The 22,108-nt window shown below is 35.1% G+C and overlaps 4 protein-coding genes across 5 annotated transcripts in view; 3 read left to right on the top strand and 1 right to left on the bottom strand.

Annotated features, from left to right (window-relative positions):
• Positions 1–778, top strand: part of LOC104824969 (serine carboxypeptidase-like 18) — a 3,642-nt gene extending 2,864 nt beyond the window's left edge. Inside the window, exon 12 of one of the 2 annotated variants that reach the window (XM_010557171.1) lies at positions 295–778. The gene's annotated coding sequence lies outside the window, so the exon portion shown is untranslated. Of the gene's footprint in view, positions 1–251 lie in introns of both variants that reach the window. The other variant, XM_010557170.2, reaches the window with a different exon arrangement.
• Positions 779–4,556: 3,778 nt separating this feature from the next.
• LOC104824968 (U3 small nucleolar RNA-associated protein 4-like) lies at positions 4,557–9,583 on the top strand. The gene is made up of 11 exons (XM_010557168.2): positions 4,557–4,811; positions 4,968–5,096; positions 5,224–5,530; positions 5,626–5,689; positions 5,799–5,912; positions 5,991–6,153; positions 6,500–6,653; positions 6,784–7,367; positions 7,463–7,644; positions 7,808–8,068; positions 8,918–9,583. Exons 1-11 carry the CDS (start codon positions 4,635–4,637, stop codon positions 9,249–9,251), a joined length of 2,469 nt encoding a protein of 822 aa, XP_010555470.1. The 5' UTR covers positions 4,557–4,634; the 3' UTR covers positions 9,252–9,583.
• A 2,040-nt stretch (positions 9,584–11,623) lies between these two features.
• LOC104824967 lies at positions 11,624–12,963 on the bottom strand. The gene is made up of 4 exons (XM_010557167.1): positions 12,400–12,963; positions 12,226–12,297; positions 12,018–12,093; positions 11,624–11,935 (listed from the first exon to the last, which is right to left on the bottom strand). The coding sequence occupies exons 1-4, from the start codon at positions 12,793–12,795 to the stop codon at positions 11,904–11,906; spliced, it is 576 nt and encodes a 191-aa protein (XP_010555469.1). The 5' UTR covers positions 12,796–12,963; the 3' UTR covers positions 11,624–11,903.
• A 7,480-nt stretch (positions 12,964–20,443) lies between these two features.
• LOC104825172 lies at positions 20,444–21,872 on the top strand. The gene has a single exon (XM_010557460.1). It carries the CDS (start codon positions 20,444–20,446, stop codon positions 21,737–21,739), a length of 1,296 nt encoding a protein of 431 aa, XP_010555762.1. The 3' UTR covers positions 21,740–21,872.
• The last annotated feature ends 236 nt before the right edge of the window (positions 21,873–22,108 follow it).

The following is a 22,108-nucleotide window of genomic DNA, read 5'->3' as shown; positions in this document are numbered from 1 at the left end:
CGTTGGAATTTTCCAACGGATATCGGTTGGAAATTTCGTTGGAAAATTCCAACGGATTGCGGTTGGAAATTCCGTTGAAATTTTCCAACCGAAATTGCGGTTAGAAATCCGTTGGAAAATTCCAACGGAAAAATTCGTTGAAATTCCGTTGAAAATTCCAATGGTTTTCCAACGGACGCCGATTTCTAACGACGAAATTCCAACGGAAAAATCCGTTGGAAATCCGTTGGAAATGACCATTTTTTTTGTAGTGCACAAATATTGGCTTAATCCCGAGAATTCACAATCAAACAGCGGTGATCATGATCTGAGGGTGCCATTTCTCGGGACTCAAGCGTGGATAAGATCGCTAAACTACTCCATTGTCGATGATTGGAGACCGTGGCTGATGGATAACCAAGTCGGCGGGTAATGCACATAATCTTGTCGTCGTTTCTTTTTTCTCTTGAGGTGGGACCTCCTTCACCGGACCCCATCTAACGGGATGTTTTGTCCACCGGACTGGCCTTTTATATGAACTGAAACACGGTAGAGTTCAAACCGGATGAGAGCTCCATCATGTTTCAGAGGTGGATAAGTGGCAAATCTCTTTAATAACCCATTTGGAGCATTTAATATTCTCATTGGAAAAAAAAGATATTTTATGCCATTTTTATTCCATGAAATAATCATTTGAAACTCTGGTGCTGCTGTTCATGGTTTCAGCAAAATAAAAAGTTACATGCCCATGGAACAGTTTATGATTATGATTATCGATGAATTTGACAGTATCATATCACACAAGCACCATATATTATATATTTTTCCAGTATATTTATACACAGGCGTTCCATGGGAATTATGCATGGTGATCATTATCTAACATCTTTTTGGTCAATATTGCCGATTTTCAATGTACACACATATAATATAATATAATATAATAATAATAATAATAATAATAATAATATACGTTTGAACATTTTATGTATATACATGTGTGTATATACGTACGTGTCTAACTCAATGGATATGATCCTTTCGTTTCGACGGTCCTCTCTTCCTTTCGAGCTCATGTGCAGCCGTCGGAGAATATTTCATCATTCAATCAAGCACAAATCATCCATTTATTTCTATATTTGTATATAGTCGTATGTTATTTTATTTCCTTACCATATATTTTTGTTATTCCATTATGTATATATATGTAAGGTAATGAAGGATTAAATAAAATAACTTGGAGAAATATCTCCTACTTCCAAACACTTTCTCTCCCTCCCTCCCGTAACCATAGTACTAAGTAGAGATGAACATGAGCCATATACCTGGTTTTTAGAGGTATCCGACTTTGATCTCGTCTTTACGGGTTTTACAAAAGTATTATCTAATTTCGTTTTCGTGAAGTCGATACCCGTGACTGGAGTCTCTGTGGCTAAATTCGAGTAGTCGGGTACCTAAACCCAGTATCTTGAAAAAATTGTTGACTTCAAAGATATTTTGATAATTTGATATATACTTATACAGGTGGATGACAAGTAAATAAATAAACTAAATATTTAATATAATCAACGTAAATATCCTAAATATATCTTATAATATCTTCATGATTTTATCGTATCTCTATAATATTTTTCAAATCTCCCGATAGTATCTGGTGTTTAAGTCAAGAACCAATTTCTATTCTTTCATTTGATGTTTTTTTTGGGTTTGGACATGACAACATGATTGTCCGAGTTGACGAGATATTCAAAGTTCGGATATTTGTCCATCACCAAGATGTACATGTCTAGGGAGAGTAAGAATCCGAACTTCGACCCAACTTTACGATGGCCAGTGGTTGTGGCTTTGGTTGTAGAGTATATATGGTTGCATCTAGGAAAAATTATAATAGAGGGCAAACTTGATTTTATCATGCGACAAACATCATTTTGAATGGGGCATTATAGATACGGGACTATCACTACAAGAAACATATGAATTTGCGACGGAAATATTTTTTTTTTAAAAAAAATAACAAAATCTGCGTTTTGCGACGGATTTGCGACGGAAAAATCCGTCGCAAATATTTTTTTTTAATTTTAAAAAAATATATAATATACATATACACACGTATACATATATTTACATACATATATATTACACATATGCGCATACATTATACATATACACATAAATTTATATACATATATATACATACACATATATTCATACACATATACATTTACATACACACACATACATAAACACACATTCATACATATATACACATATAAATCTATATACACATACATATATATACACATACACATAAACACACATTCATACACATATAAAATTACATACACATATACATATACATTACACACATACATAAACACACATTCATACATATTCACACATATACACATACATATACATATATATATATTCACATACACATCACATAAACACACATACACATTTATATACACATACACATTCACATTCACATTCATATTCACATTCACATACATATACAATACACATACATAAACACACACACATACACATATACATACATAAACACATACACATTCACATACACATATACATACACACATACACATACACATATTCACATTCACATATATATACACAATACATACATATACACATACATTCACATATATACATATCCATATACACGATATATATACACATATCTTGGCGAATTTTGAAGAAAAACAATTTGTTGGAGAAGATTGGATAAGATTGAGATTTTTTTTAAAATTTCGAAGTCTGGAGGAGAAAGACGAAGTCGCAGTTTTATTAAGTGTTGCGACGGACATTGCCGTCGCAATCCGTCGCAAAACGAAAAATAAACCGCGAAAATTTAAAATTTTTCATCGAAAATAACGAAAAAAATAAAATTTGGATTTGCGACAGAAATTTCTGTCGCAATCCATCGCAAAACGAAAAATAAACCGCGAAAATTTGAAAATTTTCATCGAAAATAACGAAAAAAATGAAATTAGGATTTGCGACAGAAATTAAAATTTATGTCGCAAATCTGTCGCAAATTCCGCAAATATTAAAATTTATGTCGCAAATAATGTTTGGTTTTACGACGACAACGTTTCCGTCGTATTCCGTCGCGGATTTTGCGACTATTTGCGAGGGAATAAAAATTTTCGCATTCCGTCATAAAACCGTCGAATTCTGTCGTAATTTGTTTGCGACGGAAAAATTCCGTCGCAAATTCCGTCGCTATATGAAGATTTTCTTGTAGTGTATACAATATGAAATCACTTAAAAAAAGTGATTAAACTATTCATATAAAAAAGATGAATCTATTTTTTCAGTTGTCTATTATAAGAAAATTCAAAATTGAATGTGCTTGTTTCATATTAGTCTCAAGATAAATCACCTCTTGAAAAACACTTTCTAAAATATGTACGAGTGAAAACATAACACGTTAAAAGATCTTATATTGGTACGTGAGGATAATTTCAACACTGTAATGTCCGCGGGGTCTTACAACTTACAAGATTGGTTTGGTTGCTCCTCACATACATCTCTCTCCGTCTACACCTTTCTCCTTGGCGGCTCAAACTCTTGTCCTAACCGACCGAGTTACTGCGTGGATATCCAAGCATTTGGAGCTTCTTTGGATACTCGAAGTTTGGGTATCCGATTGACATGCACGAACTCTATACCCAAACGGGCACGCCTTCGGGTTTCAGTACACAGAAAATCATGGCCACGCTCATGCGTAACCCTATTACTCTGCACTGATGTTTCTTTATCTCTACAATATTTCTATATATCTTACAAATTAGTAATATATTATCTCTTTTCTTATTTTAAAAGTCTTTTATATATACAAACATTTGTACTCTTTGTATGTAATAACAGCTCTCATTTACAGTCGGTAAGCTTCCAACTATGTTGGTTGAGAGCCTTGTCTTTCTAGGTGGAGGTTATGGGTTCAACAACCCTCCAAAATATGAGTTTTTTTTTCTGAACATGTCAGTTTCGATTTATTTATTTGTTCCACGTGATTTACAAACTATTACGTGGAACCGATGAGTTTACTCTACACCTGAAGGATTTTGGTAGTTTCCTTTGGTACAAAAAATTCTCTCACTCAATGATATTTTTTTTTCTTAGAATCTACGTTATCAATTTAAAACTAAATATTTTTTAGTAGATTTTTTGGCCTCTAGATATTTTTTATTTCCACATAGAAAAAGAAATAATTCAGTAGTATGATAAAAAAAACTTATATAAATATTATATAGAGATTTAATATTACAGTCCATCACATTTTTGGAGTTTATAGAATTTGACGGACATAGTCAAATAAGAGAAAAAAAATCGTCAAGACCATATAATAAAACATCAAATATTATATATATATGTGTGTGTGTGTGTTAGTTACATGCATGATTGAATGAGTTTAGTAGATCATTTACTACAGTCTGCGGATTCGTTTAAAAAACAAAACAAAAAAATCCGAAACATCCGGGTCGGGTTTGGGTCGACCCAAGCCCGTTTAAATTGGTGCCCCTCTTACTAAGTAAAACCCTCAAACCTAACTCGCCTTCGCCTCCTCTTTCTCTCCCTGTTCCTCTCTTGCTTCTACAGTGGCTCTTCTGCGTCAATTCTCCGCCGCCATGCGGGAGCTACGGTGCAGCTCCGTCGATTGGAAGCCCTCCCCTGTGGTTGCCCTTACCACCTTCTCCGACGGCTGCGACGTCGCTGACGGCTCTAAGGTAGCGGCGGCTCGCGAGGACGGTTCCCTTGAGGTTTGGCTCGTCGCTCCCGGCACCGTCGGATGGCACTGTCAACTCGTACGTACTCTACGGCTTCAATTTCGAAACCTATTTCTTCTGCTTTCGATTAGCTCGTTAGCAAGTCTCTTGGATTTGTGGAGTATGTAGAGTTGATTTGTGTTTTTTGGTTTTTTTACCTTTCGGGGGTTTGGGTTCTTTTGGACCTTCGATTAGACCATCCATGGTGACCCTAATTCGAGAATCTCGTCCCTCGCGTGGTGCCGTACTGGTTCTTCCGGCCGTTTGATCTCTTCGAGCCTAGATGGAACGATTTCAGAGTGGGATCTTTTCGATTTGAAGCAGGTGGGTGTTCCTGGATTGAATTTCCTTTTTTGTTTTGCTTTCTTCTGCCAATTTTAGTTGAACGGATCGATTGTTTAGGCTATCTGTTATTCAGACGTTTCTTTTTTGGTTCTCTGTTCATACGCAGATTGTGCTAGAGTCAACTGGAGTCTCAATCTGGCAAATGGCTGTGGCTCCCACTAATGATCTCTCCATTGATGTAGAAGATACAAAAGCTCAGCGGATTGAGAATGGATACTTGAGTGAAAAAACGGATGACGATGATGATGAAGGAAGTGAGAGTGGAGATGATTATGACTTGCGTGAGGTTAATGAGGAATCAGAGGCTGAGTATAGACGAATTGCAGCTGCCTGTGATGACGGTTGCGTGAGAATATATCATGTCTCTGGCTTAAACAAGTTAACATATTACAGATCATTGCCTAGGGTCAGTGGTGAGACATCTTTATCCATCTTGGCCAAAGTTCTTTTCCCCTCATTGTTTTTTTGTTGCTTCTACTTAGAGATTTGTGAAATATTATCTTCGTAGGGCGAGCTCTAAGTGTGACGTGGAATCCAGATGCACAGAGGATCTTTTCGGGTAGTAGTGATGGGTGAGTTTACTTTTAGTTTCTAAACAAGCTCAATGCTTATTTATTTGGGAAACTGTCAATGCCCATTGATTCTTGCTATTAATAGTTTACGGCTCCTCAACCACTATAGGATGATAAGATGCTGGGATGCCAACCTCTGTCACGAGGTATATAGAATAACAGTTGGCCATGGAGGACTAGGAAGTGGGTCTGAGCTCTGTGTTTGGTCGCTTCTTTCATTGAGGTACATAAGATCATGTTCGCCTGTTAGCTTTTTTCGGTATGTATTTTCTCTTGCTGAGGTGCTATCTGCTTATTTTAGGTGTGGAGTTATTGTCAGTGGAGATAGCACAGGAAGTGTTCAATTTTGGGACAGCCAGCATGGAACCCTTTTGCAAGCACATTCTAACCACAAAGGTGATGTTAATGCTCTTGCAGCCGGTCCTAGTCATAACAGAGTGTTTTCTGCGGGCGCCGATGGAAAGGTGAATAATACCTACTAATTTACAAGAATGCTATTCTACTCAGTAGATCTAACTGATGATATATGATAAGTTTTACTATGGTATTCGGTAGTAGAGTTATTTTTGAAGACCTGTCTTTCTTTTTCTCGTTTATACATCCCTTTTTTGTAGGTTGATGTTAAAATACAGAATAGCATCTTTTTAACATGACTTGGGATTTATAATTTAACATGTAAAATATTTTGGATAATCTTACAGTTTCGGCAAAATGTGGAGACGGTTGTCTGCTCTATACGTGTGTTCAGATGTATGAGCTTTTGATTGTAATGTCATTGACTTTCTAATTCTGTTTTCACTTTCTTTCTAGGTTATTCTTTATAATTTCTCTGGCAATACAGATGGTTCAAAAGATTTGGAGTCTTCTTCTGCTGTCTATCAGAAGTGGGATTATATTGGTTATGTCAGACCTCATACCCACGACATCAGGGCTTTAACAGTTGCTGAGCCAATTAGTCAGAAAGGTCAGTATTTTATTTGTGAGTTATATACTTTCCTCAAAATTTATGTTGTTCTTTGTAATGCTGTTTACATGTAAGTTCATTTTTTGGTTGCACAAGATTACAATATTTGCATGCATCTAAATTTCTGCAGACTCCATTCAAGATGAAATATTTTTAGATAGAAATGCCAAAAGAGCATGTCGTAGAAAGCACGGGAAGGAAAAGCCGGATGGCTCAGCCTACTATAAATGGGCTCATTCAGGGGTTCCCATGCTCATTTCTGCTGGTGATGACTCAAAGCTTTTTGCGTACTCAGTTCAGGAGTTTACTAAGTTCTCTCCACATGATATTTGCCCTGCACCTCAGAGAGTACCCATTCAGATGGTACATAGTACGGTCTTCAAACAGACTTCTCTTCTTTTGGTTCAAGGTGTATGTTCTTTAGATGTACTGCGTATTCACATAAGCAGTGATTCTACCTCTACAAAGCCATTGGTTCAAGTAAAGAGTAAAAATTCCCGGATCATCTGCAGTGCCATATCTAACTCTGGATCACTTTTTGCTTATTCTGATCAAACTAGCCCCAATCTGTTTGAACTGAAGAGAACTGAACTGGCAAAAAATCCATGGAGTGTTAGTAGAAGGCGACTTCCTAAACTTCCATTTGCTCATTCCATGGTATTCAGCTCTGATGGCTCGCAGTTGATAACAGCTGGACATGATAAAAGGATATATGTGAGTGAAAATTTTGTTTCAGTTATCTGGAATTCACATAAGTTATTTGTGTTTGTTTGATTCTACAAAACATCTAAGTAGTATTTTCTTGATAGATTATTGATGTCGGTAGCATGGAAGTGGTTCATACTTGTATGCCATGCCGCAAGGAGCATGAAGGTGATTCTCAGCCTAGTGAACCTCCAATAACGAAAATGTATACCAGTTCAGATGGTCAGTGGTTAGCTGCCATCAACTGCTTTGGGGATATCTACATATTCAACCTTGAGACGCAGAGGTGGGTCTCTGATGCCTCCTTTAAATTGAAAGCCCGAACTGAACCATACCCGCAGATGTTGAAGAATAGGGCTTCCATTCCATTCAGCTGCTTCTGTATTTGTATTCATTATTTTTTTATGAAGTCTTAAATTTTGAATTTTTTAATCTTCTCTATGAGACAGGCAGCATTGGTTCATATCAAGATTTGACAAAGCATCGGTTGCTACTGCTGGTTTTCATCCTCAAAATAGTAACGTGCTTGTGATATCGACCTCTTCAAACCAGTTATTTGTATTAGATGTGGAGGCTAGACAGGTAGGACAATGGTCATCGCTACATAAAGATGTTTTGCCAGAGAGGTACAGAGAATTTCCCGGTGAGGTCATCGGGCTCTCGTTCTCCCCATCACAAAGTTCATCATCCGTAATCATTTACAGCTCCAGGTACTGCTTCTTGCTTCTATTTTGACTAATGTCTCAGGCAAATTTGCATCTATAATTTTTTGCTGGATAGATGGAATTAAGCAGTACTCATGACCTTCTATTACCATTCTTTCTCATTCTCAGTCATGAATGCATCCAGAGTTGGTACATACGGAATGAACTCAGTGCATCTATTAGTTGATGAATACCCGTGTAAAGGAGGAAGCAAATACCTTTAGAAATCTCTGTGTTCACAGCATTGAATATTATAAAATTCAAAATCAATTAACTATGCTCAGTTCACGAGTATCAGAGAAACTCATACAGAGATGCAATTAGTTATAGTTTTCTATGACTTTTGGTTGTAAGTGTTTTGATTAGAAAATGAACGAGGGACAAAGACTCGATTTTTTTTAATCCAAAATTGTTTGCCGTATTAGATATAGAAAAATACTATGAACTCTAAATTTAACTGAATATGGTTAACATATTTCACAAACAAGCTTCCAGGATGTCAAACAATGTCCAAGTATAAATGCAAGATTTCTTAAACCATCTTTGAAGTTCTCTCCTTGTAGGCTACTTGTAGGTTCAGATTCTTATGCAGTGGCCGCCATTTATGAAAAAAAATAGAAAGTGGGTGTTGAGTAAACTTAATACTGTCGATGTCATTCAGGACAGTAGCTTGATTTTTCTTTCAAGCTTGCTGCCTGATGTTGCATTTGATATAGCTTCTTTGGTATTGCAATATGAAACATCCATTATTTTGAGTACATACAGTTTATGCTGTTTTATATGTATATTCTATGCTTTTAGACAATCATATATACCCTTCTAATCTTTTCATCGCAACTTTCGCGTGCGTGACAGGGCAACATGTTCTATTGACTTTGATATGCCTGTGGAACAAGAAGACGAGACTAGCTTACCGAATGGTGATCTGTCCAAAAGGCTAGAAGGTAAGCTCGTCAATGGTGGCCTGAGTTTCAGTAACGGAACCCGAAAGCGTCCATTGGAGGAAGATCAGTTAAGCTCTAGGGCCAGCAAGAGAAGAAAGAACTTTGATATCAAACCCTCCAACCATCCGGTTCTATTCGTTGGGCACCTGTCTAAAAATTCCATCTTGGTAATAGAGAAACCATGGATGAAAGTTGTCAAGAGTTTGGATACAAGACCAGTTCACAGACATATTTTCGGGACATAAAGGAAACAAAACGGAGGGTTTTGTCTCAAGAAAGGTACCTTTTTTTTTTCTGTGGTCTGAAGAGGGTTAGTGGTATCATTAGTGGAAACGCCATAGCAGTTGCAGAGAAGCATGACAAAAGCAAAACATGTTGCTTTCTTTTTGGGTGTCTCATATAGATTTCTCTCGTGGGGTTATAAATCGCTCAGAATTTTGATGGGAGGGTGAAAATTTCAGTGGGGGATATATAATATAATATATATATAAACCCATGTTGTGTAATGTAATGCCACAGGACAAGAATGGATTTTGTTAAAAACCCAATTCTTTTTAACCTTTATATTTGTTGTTTCTTGATTTCTACTTACCATTCAGACCAATGTTGCTTGTGGGATTAGAGTGTATGGTCTTTCTATCTGTCTACTTGTGGAAAATGTGCGAGTTTTTGGGTAGTTTCGCAACCCAAGTCCGGGTTCGAAACCTGGGTATTGAAATTCTCGGTCAGTTTTAGCTGGTTTACCGGTGTGGTTTGCCATCTATTGCGTAGGATCGGTGGTTTACTGTCCGTGATATCGATTATCCAGCCCGAGAGATGTGTGGCGATGCGGGGTCTGGTCGGAAGGTTTGTATGGGGGGTTTCCATTGTTATCAAGAAAAAAAATGTGCCGAGTTTTTTTATAGATCGAAATTCGAATGTCAGACCAAATCCTACATATTGATCCAAGTGAGAACTCGGGTACAGCCTGTTCAATTATTCGTCCTACTAATAGTCAGTCCATAATGTTAGTGGACTATATAGATGCATGGATTTCTTTCCACGTGGAAACGTTTTTGTGGTTTTGATTGTGTCATAGGTCTAAAATTGAATCATATGGAAAAGCACTCTTTAGAGATCGTTTGCATGGAATGTTTGGATCAAAAGAAAATAAATAATGTGAACATTAAACGTAGTGTCGTAAAATGGATCTTTTCCTTCTTTTTTTCCCCGAACTATCGACTTTTGCCGAACTTAAGAATGGAATATAATATTCAAAGATTCGTACTCTGGATGCCGACTTGATTCCCTAGTGTCGTTTTTTTTATTCTAGAGGTTAACCGGACCTTCAATCCACTTAATTTTTTGGATTCGGAATTAGCCTTTATAATTAATTGTGTTCCTCCTCCCTATCAATGAAATCGAATCTAAAACCGTGACGATAACTTTGTCACCTTTCACCCACTTTGTTAGTGTCGTTTTTCGGACACTTTTTATTCTTCGTCAATGGATGTTACATTGTTATCTCAAACCTATGATTTTTTCGGATTTTGGATTTTGGACTTCCGGAAGTTATTTTCATGCCGATCGGATATTTAAATTCCGGATACCTATAGGATGCCCACCTACCCGACTGGCGAGTCGAAGAGAACGAGGTGAGAAAAGAGGCAAAGGGGGTGATTTTCACCCAAAAAAACTAGGGGTGAGCGTTTCGGTTAGATTTCGAGAAACCGAGCTGGACCAAAACTGAAAATTTTCGAACCGAACTTAACCGAATATAATAACTAATTGATACTCGTTTTTCCAGAACCAAATAACACGAACCGATCAATTAGCCGTACGGAGCACCGAAATACCAACGCCTGAAAGAGACAATGGGACGAGGAAATAAAGAAAGAGAAGATCAGCGGCGAGACCAGACTCGTCAATCTGACATCCAACTTCGAATCGAAAGTCGGGTTCTCATCGTGGTAGTAAAATCTCTGGTAGGTAAGCATCCATATCTGTCGAAAGACACGTATCCGCGTGTGGATAAAGATTGTCTGTTTCAGAGTTCATAATGACACTTGGAATCTCCAAATTGACTAAACGCCACGCCATTTTTCTTGAGCTGGAGAGAGAGGGGTCTTTTCTTTTTGCATGAAAACAAAAGATTAAGGTGTCTCTTTTAGGACCCTTCTTATGTGTAATGACTATTTGATTTTGTCTATATATATATATATATATATGTATGTATATGTATGTACAGAGAGACATTGTGGTATTCAAGGACCACCACTAGTTCCTTAAATCTTGTTAACTATCCATAATTGTTAACGAGAACCTTATCCAATGCGCTCTTTAATTGCAACCAAATCTTATCCTGAAAGCCCATCTAACCAATCCAACTTAATTATCGTCACTTTCTTATTTAATTAGCGTCGTGACAATAATCTCGAACCAGTAGGCGTAGCTTTCTGACAATGCGTTTCTTTGTTTGTTTCCCCCCTTTGTGTTTAATCACTGATTAAAAAAATCCTTGATTAGTGTGTAATATTATTTTTTTTATAAATCTACGAGTTGTTTTCATTTAATAGCACCAGAAAAAGATACAGTAATAAATGATATTTTCGATTTTTTTTATCTTTTGCTTCCGTAATTTAATTTTCAAAAGTGACAAATCAACATTTAATGTTTATTTACAGATTTTACAGAAAACAAAATGTTGATTTGTCTCCCGCCATTAGCTATTAACATAAGCATATACAATTTTGATACATCACTCGAGCAAGGCGCAAAAACACCATATCTTCCCCAAAAGTATTTGCTTTCTGGGTTTATTTTCCTGATGAAAAGTGGAGGGAAAAATGAAAGATTTACAGAAAAAGAGGACCTTTTTTTTTTGGGTTTCTTCACCACAAGAACACTTGTTATTACCATCATCCTCTTTTTCTTCTCTGTGTCCCATTACCTGCAAATACATTCCATTCAACCAAAAACGTCAACATATAATCGTCATGAGATTTGTTGTCTTTATACAGAAACGTATATACCTTTTCCTTCAGATTCTGGTTTCTCGGGAACCGATGGCTGGAAGAACCTCAAATGTTTCCTGAATCCAGATTTTCCCTGGAAAATAAAAACGGCATGAAACAGCTTCTCAGAACAGTTTTTGTCCTGTTTCAGTCGAGTTCTAGATTTCGATGAAGAACCCAAAAAAAAAGGAACAAACTTTATGTTTCTTTAGAGCGGAGACCGAACCTTTGATTTGGTTTCAGAGAAGCCCAATGTGTCTCCCTCAGATACGTCTTCTCCATAAGCACTGTAACCCTTCTGCAAGAACACAAACCGATTCATCTCCATACATCTATACATACATAAATATATATATACGCACATACGTACAGGTGTGTGTGTGTGTGTGTATAAACTTGCCTCTGATGAGAAGACGTGCATATCGGAGCTCGCAGTGTCGTCAAGACATGAATACATCTGATTAGAGTTGCCGCCGCCATAACATTCTGGCTGATCCTTCGACATATCATTCTTCTTCTTCTTAGTCGTCTTCTTCATCGAGGATTCGCAAGAAGAAGAACCAGAGAGCGAAAACCCATTGTCGTTGTTCTCCTGGTAGTAACAATCGCGGTCGTATAAGTTGCATCGATGTGGCCCTGAGGAAGCGTCGGACACCATGGACAAGTCCTCTTCCTCGGCACGGCCGTAGAATCCGTATCCGACGTCGTTTTGAGTTGCCGAAACGTAGGATTGTTCCAAGTACATGGTCCATCCAGAATCTCCTCCTCCACTGTACGGAGATGTCGTGAAATCCATCTCTCTTCAAACCCCCTCCCCCAAAAAAAACCCTTTTTTTCGCGTTCTTGCTCTTTGTATTGCTTTTGTTTGGTGATCAAGAATGTGAAAGAGAACGTCAACACTCTCTGCGTGTGTGTGTATTGGGGATGGTAAGGGTTTATATTATAAGATGAGGAACATAGACTATAAATCTATATATATATATATATATATATAACTTTAAAAAAAAAAAGAGAGAGAGAGAGGGGAGAAGCTATGGATTTTGATGGGGGAATTTGGAATGACATGGTTTTCATCGGTTAGTGCCACAATCAAAGCTTGTGACAGTTGGCGTTGCATATGACCATTACATCAGCTTTCGGTTTCTGCCAAATTTTGGCCATCACACAAAATCTTACTATTTTATATGTTTATTCATATGTGTATATATATATATATATATATATATATCTCTATATTATAAGATCCGTTTTTTTGTTTGTTAAACATAAGATCTATTTTACATTTGTCATTAAATAAAATAGTCATAGTTGAAAGACTAAATACCAAATCCTAAATATTTATTAGATTGCTATCTTGCTACGTTTTTACCTGGAATTATGTAGAGTATGTCCTATACCAACGATTAGAAAAGTAGGGAATTCAGATTTTTTATCTGTTATTTTCCGTTTGGGTTTAAAAAACCTACAATATTCAATTTTCTATATTGTTTTTTTTTTTAATTTTGGAATTTTATTTTATTTATTTTTTATTGATAAATATAGTTCTTTTTAAAAACATGATTTTATTTTTAAATTATGTTTCATTTAAATTTTTTAAATTAAAAAAAAACTAATCTATTCAAATGTGTTAAATAATTTATATCGATTCCATTTTTTTTATAACCGAATTGAGATGGATAAATGATACCCAATAACTCAACATTAACGTGGTGGAAATGAAAAAAACAATAAAAAGGTTAAATTGTTAAATAAAGCTGTAAAAAAAACGTATATACCATTTATATACAAATTCGAAAACTCATATGTGTGTGTATACACATTTCATATTGGGCGGAGAAGGACAAAGACAGAGTTCCCATTTTTAAGGTGGAAAAATAAAACCCAGCGATACTTTTCTACAATAGCTGTGGATGGGACCCACTCCCTCTTCGAAATCTCCTCAGGGGCTCCCACTGATGCAACAATTATTTCCAGGTCAGCCAATCCAAAAATACTAACCGTACGATCTATTATCAATGCTCTCGTCTCTCTCTCTCTCTATATATATATATATGTGTGTGTGTGCGTGTATATACGTGTTCATATATATATATATATATTGTAATGAATTTGTTTTGAGTTGAAAGCTTTTAATGCGTCCACGTGTTCGAGTTTAGTTCATGGAGAAGGGTGGGGTCTTTGGTCTCATCTATATATAAATAGGCCATGAACCCTAATTTATGTCCACCACATGATTCTATTGGATTTAATTGTTGAAAAACGTTCTAATCTATCTTGTTTTATATACGTGCGTTAAATTAGTTCAAGAAGAGTAGAGATTCGAATTTAACTTTGTGTAGTATGTAGATATAAATACCAAGTAACCAACATAGTGTTTTTAGTTTCTTCCATATTAGAAAATTTGAAATATATACAGATTTGGCGATTAGTTTTGCTTAAATGGGTATTGGATAAGATAATATATATATATATATATATATCACAATTTATAAAATAACCTACAACTACAAAGTACATGACCCGGATAAACTTACAGATAAAATGTAAACGAATTTATTCAATAAAAGAGACACATTAGTAGTAATTGGTTCTAAATTCGTGATTTCTTACAAGAAAACCTTTCACATCACCAACTCTGCCACCTATTTTCTTTGGGTTATAAAAAAAAAAACTCTATCACCCTTTTTGAATATTAATTATATATATATATAATGTATACTTTGAACCAATATATAAATGGTATTCTAAAGAAAGATGTCTAGAGATAACAAATTGTGTATATTATACTGGCCAGTATGGCGATCGAGCGATAAATATGTTTAAATTTCATATCATTTTTCCACCCCATGCTGGAGTACCAACCAAATTAAATTAAGTTTGAGGTCGTTAGAGAAGATAACTCAATTATTGAATATATATATATATGTGTGTGTGTGTAGCAATTTATATGGTTCGGCCAAATTCTATATATAAAACTATTCCTAATTCCCATAAAAGTTTTTGTTGTTCAAACAAAAACAAGGGTCAATCATTTCAAGGGGAATCTCTTTCTGTTATGTTTTCATTTGTAATATAATACTAATATCAATGTGTGCATATCATGCACCATATTCTCTCATTAATTAAACTATATATATATATATATATATATATCCATGCGTGGCGTGGCAGATAACACTCACGACACTCCCATCTTTTTTGGCAGCTCCACACACATAAATGTGTGTGTATTATATGGCTATGGGTGTGTTGAAAAATATGTATTGTATATATATATATATATATATATATATATGTGTATGTGTGTGTGTGAGTGACAAGTTTACACAGCTCATACGTTCATTGAAGTTGGACTGTGGTTGGAACAAATTGGCCAATTATACCTTTTTTATAAAAGAAAAAAAAAAGATAAATCTTTTTCGGAATCGAAATTCGGTATGTCACTTTACTACATAAATGCAAATTATGATTGGACATATATACATATATATATATATATATTGTTTGCATAATATATTGATATATTCTGAAAATATAAATAAATAGTGGACCTAACTAGGTCAAGTGATGTGGCAGATTCGTATAGGCTGACGAAATTGCTCGTTTGTCTTCTTCTGCGGAATGCCTTTATGACAATGGTCGATATTTTGTACAATGGCGTTACCAACAAATACAAACACAAAAATCCTAAATTTAATGAATGACGTAGTAAAATAAATATTAAAAAAAGAGAAATAAAAGGCACATGGACCGGCAATTTATACGCTTCACAATAAATAAATATCCAACTTTAGGAGCCTAAGGGTATTATTATCCACGTGAATGTAATCTTACTGTGAAGATCGTAATAGAAGAAGTCGTCGACATCACTGATAAGTAAATGAGATAAATGTTGAATGTTCCCTATGGTTCATCACATTGTTTTAGATTATCTTTCATTTATAGATATTATATACATTGTTGTATATTTGACCGGTGGTTTACATGTTTTTTTGTATGCAACCGTTATAAATTCATCATGCATTCATATATATATATATATATATATATGCATATACACAAATATATGTGCATGGAAAAGATTATCATAAAACAATATCCAAGAGAAATTAAGAAGAAACAGTTTGACGAAGACGTCAACGTCAAATCTGACCAAAGTCAATATACTTTACTACGATGGGAACACGTGTTAACATAAATTATAACCATTTTTTTTTTTACCAAAGAAAGGAAAAACAAATGCACTTAGATTCATCTTTCAATTTATTTTATATCGTCACCGGAGAGAAATTATGTATTCGATTGTTTGCGATATAAAACCTAAAGAAGTTAAATAAGAAGTCAAAGGAAACCCTAAAGTATAATATACATATATATATAATGTTTTTAAATATTATATATCATTTCCATTTGATTTTTTTCTCGATATCTTTTCTAATACAAATATTTAGATATATATATATATATATGCATAATCTATCTTAAGATTGATAGATTATATTCATGTAACTGTGTAATGAGTCAAAACAGAAAACTATATGAACAAAAAAAAATTATTTCGTTGTAAGAATTTTACGTGTGATGATGATGAGGATAAGAAGAAGGAAAGACAAAAACATTTGTGTGTTGTTGTGTTGATGCCAGTTCATGGTATAAAAAGTATGTCATCCATATATATATATATATACACTTCTATATATCTATGGTGTATGTATATGTGTAAGCCACTAACATGCATATGGTAGGTTCATGGGATTTAAATGCATGGTCCGTCAAATATATTCTTCAACACATACAATAGAAAACAAAATTATAATAAAGGCTCTCTCGCACCTAACAGATTCTTGGACAAAACTAATAAAGTCTTATTATATGTATGCATATATATATATATTCACTTCTGAAAATGATATGTAAATTATATGCGTCACAAAATTTCGTATTTATTTGGTTTTTATACACACTCCTGTCTATTATAGTCATAATGTAAATTTCGAATAATTAATTAAAGATTTCATCTCTTTATGTCAATACACACTTAAACTTTACATACGAATTTATCAATTTTAATTACTTTTCTCATAAATAGCACTAATATTCTTTATTATCTTCTTCTAATCACATCAAATTTTCCAACAAAGCTCAACTTTTCTCACCATATATATTCTTTCAAAACCTTCAAATCCCTACAAAACTTTTTTTTCCATCAAATTTTCTAAAACAAATCACTACAAAACTTAATAAATAAAAAAATCGGAGTTAGCATTATAACCTTATAACAGATGGTGTGAAAAAACAAAAATTTATGCGCATTAATACGTCATTGTTCTATACATTTTGATAATTTAGAATTCATTTGATCCATCTCCATATCTTTTTCCCCAATATATTGCGAAGGAAATATACCGATTTCTTACATGCTCTATGTATATATATATATATACACACACACTATGCTCAAACTATACGCTCATTATGATTCCTATCGGTATCTATATATGTGCTATTTTGGTAACACTTTAGTAGAATGATTGAAATAAACCACACATTTTATACACAAATTTGGACAAAATTATCCATTCAATGTATAATGATTATTATATAATAATACAATAATCGATTCATTTTTATAGTTTGAAATGATTGAAACTCAAAACAAATAAATAAACAAATATCATCAATTTAAACCATAGTTAAAACAGCAAACGATAAAAATAACCATGCATCCTTAGATCGACGTTTAATTTATACCAAATTAAATGCATAATTTCTTTTTAAATTCCTATATAAAAAATATTTTATCGTGTATTTTGATACTCGGGGAAAAAGAAATCCCCTTTACGACCCTCCAAGTCGTGGAAGAGCCAATGAATCCTACAATGTCATGCACTTTATTTTTTTTTGGACGATAATATAAATTTTGGTAAAAAAAAAGAATAAATCATGAATTGCAGGATTGGTCACCGGCTCTACGACATCGACATTATATATATACATATAGAATATTATTGGTAGAAAATGAAAACAGTAACATAGGAATAAAATAAACAGAAATAATAATAACGAGGACAATATAATTTGTGCACATGTCGATTGGTCACGTCATGAAATTTTTTTGGGTCGGTCGAATCATATGCGACATGAACCGATGTGGATAGGTTCGTTCCCTTTCATATTTTTCTGCCTCTATGCCTATCCCTCGTAATTTTCCTATTTTCACGTATGACTTTTTTATTGTATGCGGTTTTATTTTTTATATACAGGGAAACAAAATCATCCTTTTTATAAAATATTCCATGTACATTGATAAACTTATCAAATATATAAGAAAAAAGACTCGAGCTAAATCTCACCAAAACAATGAGAATAAAGATGACACTTATAAATTACAGTACATTATTATTCATTAAATCTATTTAAATAGATAGTCTAGCAAAATTTATAACAAAATAAATAAAATTTAAATTAACTAAAAACATGGTAATAATAGAAATTCTCTGTAGTTTCGAATAAATCTTTTATAAAACTGAAACAAATACAAGAACTCGTAATTTTAAACGTACCAGTAAACTCCAAATTGATAAATCGGATATAGAACGATCTAAATAAACCCATTATTTAAACTTAATATTATTAGAACATATATAGAATTTATATGATAGTCTAAAATCATCTTATGTGTCCCAATACCAGTCTCTTTGTAATCTGTCGGCCCAATCGTCTCGAAAACATAAACCTGTTGAAATAGCAAGGCATGATAAGCCGAAGCCCAAAATGATTTATTGTATTTGTTTATTGGATTTGAGATATTGCAGTTATTTATTTGAAATGTTGAATTGAAGTTTTTAACCAAATAAACCTCTATCGCATTTTAAAAATTAAAAACTTCAAATAAATCTTAACCAAATCACATATAATCAAACAAAATAATCGATCACATATTGTAATATGTTATTTTTCTACTCTTTTGTTCTTTAAACATAGACACATAAGTATAGGGGGGTCCCTTTATATTCTCTAAAACCCGAGATAATCTATATTACGAAAGATCTAATCTTGTAATAATATATACGAATTCGTAATGTATATTGTGGCAATGCCTGTCGAGAAAAAAAAAAGAAAAGGTTGTAAATGCGAACTCGTTTACATTCATGTGTGTTAGTGTTAATAATATTATACATATAAAAAAATAAAATGTATTAAAATATATGAATATGTAATGTATAATGTAGCAGAATTTATTTAAATTTAGATAATTTAACCGATAAATTAAGGTTCGGTCTTTGAAATTAATCATAACTTCGGTCTAAGATATTTTGTTACTAATATATATATATATATATATATATATATATATATTGACAGGGTTTGGTGTTTAAAATTTATATTTTTTATTAGAAACAGTTTTTCCAAATATTATAAAAACTTTGTACCATTCGTGGACCATCTAACCAGATTGTTAGCATGTCTGACGAGTGACACACGAATAATCTTTTCTTTTTCCATGTCCCATTACATGCACGAGAAAGACTTCGATTCTTCTATACATATAAAATATGACTCAAATATCTATAAAATTAGTATTCCCATTGTAATTATATATTGGAGTGGTTTTTAGTGCAAATACACAAAAAAGGAAGATGTGTATACGTTAAAAGGCACAAATATTCCATTAAAAAGGTGGCGGGGAAGCATAGGTTGGAAAACGGTGAAGGCAGGGAGACAGTCAGTAGGAAAACATGAGAACGACACGTACGACTGAGGACATGCCACGTGTCACTCTACGTACAAAAAATGCACATCCACTTTATTTTATTTTTCCATATAATCAAACAATCATCTGTCTATCAAATCCCCACCGTTGCATGGAGCAGACAGGCGCTGCAAACAGCCTCGTGTTCGTGTATCATGTCTTCGACACTCACATTTTGCGAGTTTTTCTTTCTTCTTAAATTTTGCGAAAGGAGATATCAGTGACCATTATTTGCACCTTTGGTTCGTTAGGTTTATTATACGAACGTATTATGGGCATATTATACATATATATATATATATCGACTGGTTAGTTGTTAAGGGTAAATGATCTAACAACCATGTGGAGTGAGTAAATTTATATTGAAAGTTTTGTAACCTCATTTTATCCAATGAATCAAAAACCCTAAACCACCGTCAACTCGAACAATTTGGGCACCTATACATATACATGTATGCGTGTATATACACACTTCATGGTACAGTACAGAAACAAGAAGAGAGAGGGCACGAAGTCAAAGGTGGAAGCGATAGGCGGATAGGTGTAGGCACGCATGACGTTCTTCTGCCACACGCGTTGCTGTGAGGGTCTCTCTCTGATTGGTGAAACCCTAAATCCTTCAATACGGCAAAACCACAGCACAGAGACACAACTCACACATGCATACAGTGACTTTTGAAATTGTAATAATATGGGCTCGAATCTCACACGTGTCCCTATCTTCAACTCTCTCAAACACGTACCCATCGTCCTCCCTCCAAATGTCACTCCTCTCTCTCTCATCGGCTCCATTCTTAGAGTAAACCCTCCTCCCAAAAACACATCCTCACATCGTCTCCTTGTTCTTCATGTTCTTGTTCTTGAATTAGTCCTCCAAAGCCATGATCAAGATACTCAACCCTCAGCCTTACTCTCACTCTCGCTCTCAACAAACCCGCCTGCCACTACCACTCTCAAGACGGCGGAGATTTTGTCTAAGTATCGGCCTATTGCTCCAAAGCCCGAGACGTCTCCGTCGAACAACGATGACCCTTCATCCTCCATGTCTCACAAGATCAACCAGTCTCCTTACCTTCGAAGTCTCTGGCCTCAGCTTCAGGCGAGACCCACAAGAACCCGGAAGCGTGGCAGAGGCTCCATGACCTCATCGCCTCCGACTCTTCTTGGTCTGAAAAGGACCAAGACGACGGTTACACCCACTTCGCAGCATGTTCTTGGGTTCCCTGGCGTTCAAACGCTGTCGTTTCAGGCGATTCCAGGTCTTGCCCAAGTTGGGTTTGCGTTGGAGAATGTTGTTGGGTCCTCTGGTTTGGTGACTCTGCCTCTCCTTCAGTGTTCTACTACTTCCCCTCTGTCTGGTGAAACCAAATGCATGGAACTTGAAGGGAAGGAGAAAAGAGTCATTGATTTGAACATGTCTGCAGAATCGTTAAAGGAAAGGGATTTCTTGGGTCAATTACAAGGACCTTCCATCGCGACAACCACGAACAGAGTCATAGCTCCGCATCCAATTCGTCCTGTCGGTTCCAAGATCAGTGTCTCCTGCATAAACCCAGACAAGAACTCACCAATACGATATCAAATTACCAAAACATCACAAGAGGTTGAAGAAGAAGTGGAATCCGATGACTTGCCTGCTCTGATCACTGATTCTAACAACAGGGTAAGGCTCGTGAACTCGGCGTTCAAGGAAATGGTGGGTCAACCAGAGTGTTCATGGATGGATTCCATGGTCAACGGAAAAACAAACAGAGGGAAGAGGATTTGTGGGGAAGTGATTCTCTGTCTTTGCGATCCGAGACCGCCATTTTCGGACAACGGGTTCTCCTGTTGGGCGAGGATCGAGTGGGGAAGAGACGAGGACAAGAAGCTCGTCGACACTCTCTGTCACGTGGCGAGACTCAGTTGCATGTCCAAGAACTATATTTTCTCGTGGAGGTTCCACACTAACACCAAAGGCTCTTCTTGCTCTGGCTTCAATGCGTAGGTTTCAAACCAAAATCCATAGTCGGATGATGTAAAAATTTCGGCCTTAGCTTTCAACGTGTATATTTTTTTCAGTTAGTTATATTTCTCTTGTTTTAATAACAGTACTAGGAAAAGCCCAAGCTTGTTTCATAGTCTCTGTTCTGTCCTTTTCTTTCTCCTCCTTATGTAACATCAATATCAAGAAAATGGAATGGAAACAGAGATGGGACAAAGCTGAATGGGTGCACCACAACACGGTCCAAAAGAGCGCTTTATTGGATAAAGTTCGGATTTTTTTAGAGTAATCACCACAAAGATGTTAAACAGAATCATAGATTTCTTAACTTTATTTATAAACATTATATGCCTAAATCTCTCAATTAGGTGT

This window comes from Tarenaya hassleriana, unplaced genomic scaffold (genome assembly GCF_000463585.1).
Source record: "Tarenaya hassleriana unplaced genomic scaffold, ASM46358v1 Cleome42, whole genome shotgun sequence".
In the NCBI taxonomy this organism is placed as follows: domain Eukaryota; kingdom Viridiplantae; phylum Streptophyta; class Magnoliopsida; order Brassicales; family Cleomaceae; genus Tarenaya; species Tarenaya hassleriana.
The sequence above is the reverse complement of the archived record's forward strand: the minus strand, read 5'-3'. Positions and strand labels throughout refer to the sequence as shown.